This window comes from Corvus moneduloides, chromosome 7, assembly GCF_009650955.1.
Source record: "Corvus moneduloides isolate bCorMon1 chromosome 7, bCorMon1.pri, whole genome shotgun sequence".
Lineage (NCBI taxonomy): Eukaryota > Metazoa > Chordata > Aves > Passeriformes > Corvidae > Corvus > Corvus moneduloides.
The window spans coordinates 708,640-714,558 of record NC_045482.1 but is presented as its reverse complement, the minus strand read 5'-3'; the positions used below and the strand labels follow the sequence as shown (position 1 = coordinate 714,558).

General features: G+C 48.6%; 1 protein-coding gene across 1 annotated transcript; it reads left to right on the top strand.

The window, feature by feature from the left end:
* Positions 1-1,829: 1,829 nt before the first annotated feature.
* On the top strand, positions 1,830-4,990 carry LOC116446655 (helix-loop-helix protein 13-like). The gene is made up of 2 exons (XM_032114844.1): positions 1,830-2,955; positions 4,400-4,990. The coding sequence occupies exons 1-2, from the start codon at positions 2,520-2,522 to the stop codon at positions 4,435-4,437; spliced, it is 474 nt and encodes a 157-aa protein (XP_031970735.1). The 5' UTR covers positions 1,830-2,519; the 3' UTR covers positions 4,438-4,990.
* Positions 4,991-5,919: the final 929 nt, after the last annotated feature.

The following is a 5,919-nucleotide window of genomic DNA, read 5'->3' as shown; positions in this document are numbered from 1 at the left end:
TGAGGGTTGCTCCTGTGGATAGGAACCTCATCTTCTCTCCGGAGACCTGACCTCTTTCACAGCCGCCTTTCCAAGGGGAAACCTTTTCTTGTTTTCTCTTTCTTCCCCTCCCCTTCCTCCTCCTGCTTTGTCCAGAGTCTCTCCAAGAGAGCCAAATTCCCCTTGAACATGCTAAAAGTAGGCTTGCTGGAACATCTGCTCGGCATCTGTGGAGCCAGACATATCCCCAGGCAACACAGTTATCGGTGATGGATCTGGGAGGGAACGTGGAGCGCTGGAGAAGCATCTGCTCAGAGAGAGGAACCCAGCACATAAAACCCACCGAGTTACCTGCTGAGCCTCCTGGTCTGTGCCCCTTGTTCCCAGTGGACAATTGGCTCCTCCAGAGCACTTTCCGGGAGCAGAGCTGCTGTTCTCTTCCCAGTTTGGTGTTTTCGAACGTCTTCTGCTTGTGCCAAATGAGCACCACCAAGTGCTCAGTTCCACAGCGACTGGGGAGCTGGAGAAGCATCTGGAAGAGAACCTGGAGTGAGTGGTTTCTTTTGGGAGCACTGCTTGGACAGGACGCTAGGAAATACAGCTGGGATGACGGCTGGACTTGATGAACTCAAAGGTCTTTTCCAGCCTTAATGACTTCAAAGAAACCACTGCAGAATGAGCTCCTCATTGATCACTCCGAGTTCAAGCCTCAGCTCTGCCACCTCTGACTGTGGCCATTCGTGCATCCATCCCCTCCTTCCCTGTTCTTTGTTGGGATTCAGCTGGAGCAGAAGCTGTCAGTCACTGTGAACTTTCGCTACACCAAAATTCCGTTCTTTGGCACGCTGGCCTCAGAACGAATTATTTACTTTGTACAAGACCAGCACAAAATGCACGCCCTGAGCTGACCAGAGGAAGCGAGACAAACTCTAATTATTTAACAGCTATTTGTCCTCTGTTGTCGAACCTTAACGATTCTGCGATTGTCACACTCGGCATTTTCCTTTCTCACGCAGATTTACAGTCAATGGATTTCCTGTTTAATTTGCACAACAAGGAGAACAAAGGCAGTCCTAATGCTTCCTAAACTGTCACCTTCTCACAGCTACTCTGCAAAAACCTCTCCTGCAGCCTGTTTTCTGCTGCCTTAAGCGTTCTGGGGCAGGTAGAATTGCCACAAGGGAGAATGCCAGGTTGCTAAGAAGAGACCTTAATAGCCTGTGCCTTATCCTAAAGTCAATCCCTCTAGCACCCTAAGACGCTCTCAGATTGAGAACCAGAGAATCCTTTGGGATCCATGGAAAACGCAGGTCGTTTTCTGCTCTCTGGCTCTTTACCTGAAGCTGTTGAGCTTTGTCCCATCGGGAATCCCTGCCTGTGGCTCACAAATTTCACAGATGTCTCTTGAAACTTCACCACACAGCAGCAGGACGGGAGTCTGTGCACAAAGTCAAGCACGTGATTAAGTGCCTTTATAAAAGTTCTTTATGACAAGTTTCAGGAAAAGCATTTAGGCTTGCTCTAACTTTAAACATGATTCCTTTCCATTCACTCAAGTCTTTAAAAATACGACTTAAACTATTTCTGAATTAATTTAGACATTGGCTGAAGCATTGTGGAAATAGAAGAGAATGAAGCGCACACTTACGTTATGTACCTGCCCTAAAGCTCTGGTGGTGCTTGACGCCTTCCACCCCATCCCTGTGCTGCTGGATACCCGCTGCTCTCCCAGTTTCCAGCTCTCCCACCAGCTGCACCACTCCGGGACTGCACCCAGTGTGGTTTTACAGCTGCTGTTGTTTCCTGGTGTGGGACAGAGCACGGAATGTCCACAGAGCAAACGTGTGACTCAAGTGTAAATGGGAAACGCAGCAAGCAAAGGAGGTGCTGCTGGCTCACTTAATGAGGTACCACTGTGTCCCGGTTTTCCACAGCAGTGCATCCCGCACCTTCCCTCTCCAGAGGAGCAGAAGATGCCACTGGCTCGTGCTGTCAAACACAGAACCATGTGTTTGTGACAGCGATATAATAGGATTTTGTTTGCGCGGCCGCAGGAGACTGTGGGGCTATTAACACTTCACCAAAAAGATAAAGGACTATTTTGTTCCTTCCTCCAACCACTCCTCACCAAACAAAATCCCTCTGTGAACCTCCTCTAAACAGCAAGGGGAGAGACTGGACCTGTGGAAGGGCTCAATAACTGCTTCAATGGATTTTCCAGGAGAAAGTCAATAGGAATCTCATTCTGTCTTGGATTCATTCATAATGTTTTGTAGTGGGCAGCTAATAAAAAGGGAGGCACGTGTACTAATTAGTTTTGAGAGGAGAAGAGGAGCCATGAAGTATTTCCTGCTGAGAAGACACAAAGTATTTAAATCCCGACTCCCACCTGGATTTGCAACCGTGCAAAATTTTCCCATAATCTTCCTCAAGGACACAACCAGAACTCCCTGCCCACGTTTGAAATTAGAATCCCATATTCTTGATAAACCAGTTTCACCTGAAGTTGTGAGAATTCCTCGAGCTTGGTGGGCCAGGGCATGGAGGAAGTTTGCTACAACTTCGAGCGGGGGGACCCCACTCCGGAATTTCTCCTCTGGGAGCCGGCAGATCCCGATATCCAGCTGGAGAACTTCCTCCTGGAGTGCCTGGCAGAGCACTCAGGGGGTGCTGAGCTGGGCAAGTCCCCTGTCCCAACAGGGTCCCCCGGGAGGCCCCGGCAGCGCCGCGCCGCCAACCTCCGCGAGCGCAGGAGGATGCTCAGCATCAACTCGGCCTTCGACGAGCTCCGCTGCCACGTGCCCACCTTCCCCTACGAGAAGCGCCTGTCCAAGATCGACACTCTCCGCTTAGCCATCGCCTACATCGCCCTCCTCGGGGACATCCTCGTGTCCGGCTCTGACCCCAAGGCCTACGTGGAGCAGTGCCTGAGGGGCGGCCTCCAAAGCCCCCAGCGGGCGGCCTGGAATACGAGCGGTGAGCGAGGGATGGGCGGTGTTTGGGGGAGCAGAGCGACGCCTGGGCATGCACGGGGCAAGTTTCCTTTGGGCAGCCACGTGCCCCATCCAAATAGCTCTGGAACAGCACAGAAATGACCTTCAAAAAGGGGAAATCCAAAATAAAGTGGCAGCAGAAAATCATAATTCACCCTCTTAACTTTCTTTTGAGGAGGATCTTTGTCTTTAAAAAACGGAACAAATAACGCTCCCCTTACCCATCCCCCCCCCCCCCCCCCCCCCCCAAAGCAACTTCCTAAGGGAACGGTTCCTTTTAGGAAAATGAAAGATTTTTATTTTCAGAATATATTTTTAGACTTTTTTGCTTAATCCTGTGCGAAATTGTTCTTTTCTGATGGAGCCTGTAGAGATTTTCCACGTTTTCTTCAGAAGTTTTCCTTAGCTGATGCTCAGCTGAGAAAAACACCTGGTTTTGGACACAAACAGCATGTAATTTCTTAAAATACAGATGTTCCAGTAACCCAGAGTTTCTCAGAGGTTATGGTTCAACACATGAACCAGGACACACAAGACAGAGCATTCAAATTTCAAGCTATTTTCAAAATATGGGGAAGTAAATGCCTATTTGCAGTTTATAATCTTATATAATTATATCTATTTTGAAGCGAAGGGCTGTTATTCTGTTTTCTATTCGGTTTGTACTTAATCCCTGACTTAGGTGGGATGAATTTCGGCCTTTCTTCCTCCAGAATAGATTTTTCATCGAGCCACTGTGTGGCGAAGATGGGAAATGGCCCAAAATGCCCAACACAGGGCTTCAACCTCAGAAAGCAACAGGTTTTGGGTGATTTAGAGCAGGGAGGAGCAGGGTGGGGGGGGGTTCAGCAGTTCGTGGTACTTCGGATTTTAAGTTAATTAATCCCCTTTCCAACTCTGTTCCTTTGCTATATAAGTTCCTTTGGATCTTGGAAAGGGGACTTCAAAACGAGCCTTCAAAAAGTGCAGCACAAGTAAGGGAAGAGAAAAATCAGTTAATAAAAATATTCCTCTTTCATATTACGGGCAAGTGCCAAAAAGACAGAGTCTGCTGGGGAAAAGCGATCAGTTTACTTGAAAGGGAAAGTTAATTGAGTTTTTTATTGAGTTTTTTCTCCTTTCCTATCAATTTCCATTGTCTGGATGACTGGGAAAATGACTCCTGATATACCACTGCTCATAACTCCCTTGACTACAGAAAAAAATTATGTTTTAGTGGCCAGATTCCCCCGTTTTTAACTTCTTTCAAACAACACAAGTGGTTCTCATTGGGATCACCCCCTTTTGCCAGGCTTCCAGGTGTGAAGAACTCCACTTGGAAAGATCCAAGTGAGTGAGGCTCCCCTTCTGGAGAGGCTGGATAGCTGACTTGTTGAGGGTTGATTGAAATGTTTAAATGACCGTGTTTTCCTCTCTCCCTCGTGCAGATCTGACAGCCCGCCTGTCCTGGGTGAAGTGGGATTAAGGAAAGGCCTTTGAAGGCGGCGAAACCTGAGGCCTGGAGTGCTGGGCACCAGCTGCTGCATTCCCAGCCCTGCAAGGGAGAACACGGCACGAACGACCTCGCGCATCGTCCCAGAGCGCTTCCTCTCCCCATCTCCAGCACCCAGCCCCTTTCTCTGTTGATTCATCGCTCTTTAGGCCCTTCAGCTTCTCTTTCTCCCAGTTTCTCACTGCTGATAGAGCTGCCCTCACTTGGAAAAAGCAAAGCATTAAAAGACAACCACAGCCCCAACATTTTCTCTTCCACTGGATGAGGATTATGTCCGAATCCACGTCCAGTATGTGAGAAATGAGGTCATGAGAGAAAAACTAAGCAACACCGGTGGGAATCCACTGCTTGGCTTAAGATGTCCGGGGTGGTGATTGCAAAAGTCACCAGTGATCCAGGGCACAGACACCTTGAAATTCCAGGAGGTGAGACATGGCTCTGTAGATACCCAAAATTTCTCACGTCTTCACAGAATCCCAGAAAGGTTTGGGTGGGAAAGGACCTTAAATCTAATCCAGTCCTACCCCCTGCCATGGGCAGGGACACCTCCCACTGTCCCAGGCTGCTCCAAGCCCCAGTGTCCAGCCTGGCCTTGGGCACTGCCAGGGATCCAGGGGCAGCCCCAGCTGCTCTGGGCACCCTGTGCCAGGGCCTGCCCACCCTCAATCTGAAACCATTCTGCCTTAATGTTCTTCATGGTGGCCTTTTGTAGCAGGAAGGATGTTTGGGCTGAAGAAAAGAAAATGTATTTATTATTTAACATTCTCATCAGTTCATCTCACCGCTCTCATCTCTGAGAAGCCAAAACACGTCAGGGACAGAGCTTTTGCTCTGGTTGATTGTTGTGGGGAAAGTGAAGGTGAAGAGGGGCCTTGGAGGGGGAAACTGTGAAGAACCTTTTTACCTTTTCAATTTTTCTGTCGGAACAAAAAGGGGAATTTCATATTGAATTCAACAATGTATTTCAGTCACTTTAGAATAAAACATTCAGTCTCAAATTTTGACTCTTGGATGAATTTTTACAGGAAACAGCACCTGAAAAGGTGAAAATATTAAAAAAAAAACAACCACCTGAAAATGCATTCTTCTACTTTTGCCTGCTTTTCTACTCTGGAAATGCTGGTCCTCCATGTCATCAAAGTGCCATAGATTAGCACAAAAGGGTGCACAGGGATGCCTTGGGGCTTGGTCCAGGATGCCCAAGTGCATCCTAAAGGACATGGAACCATCCAGCCCCTCAGCCCCAAGCTCTGCAGCACCCCTGGAGCAGCTGTCACATCATCACCCTCCTGGGGAGATGAGGGCTCAGTGGGACCAGAGCCAGGGCTGAGAGTTCCACACCCATCTCAGTGGTCCAAATAGTGCCCAAATAATCCCAGTAGGGCTTTCCATGGGTTTTCGTCAGGATCTTTATTTCTCCAAGCTCCCACTGACGGCAACAGGGATTTGGGATTC

Bases quoted from the DNA above. Each gene is read 5' to 3' on its own strand.
- LOC116446655 (XM_032114844.1), top strand. From the start codon at position 2,520: ATGGAGGAAGTTTGCTACAACTTCGAGCGGGGGGACCCCACTCCGGAA. The intron at 2,956-4,399 runs GTGAGCGAGGGA...TCCCTCGTGCAG, and splicing joins GGCGGCCTGGAATACGAGCG to ATCTGACAGCCCGCCTGTCC.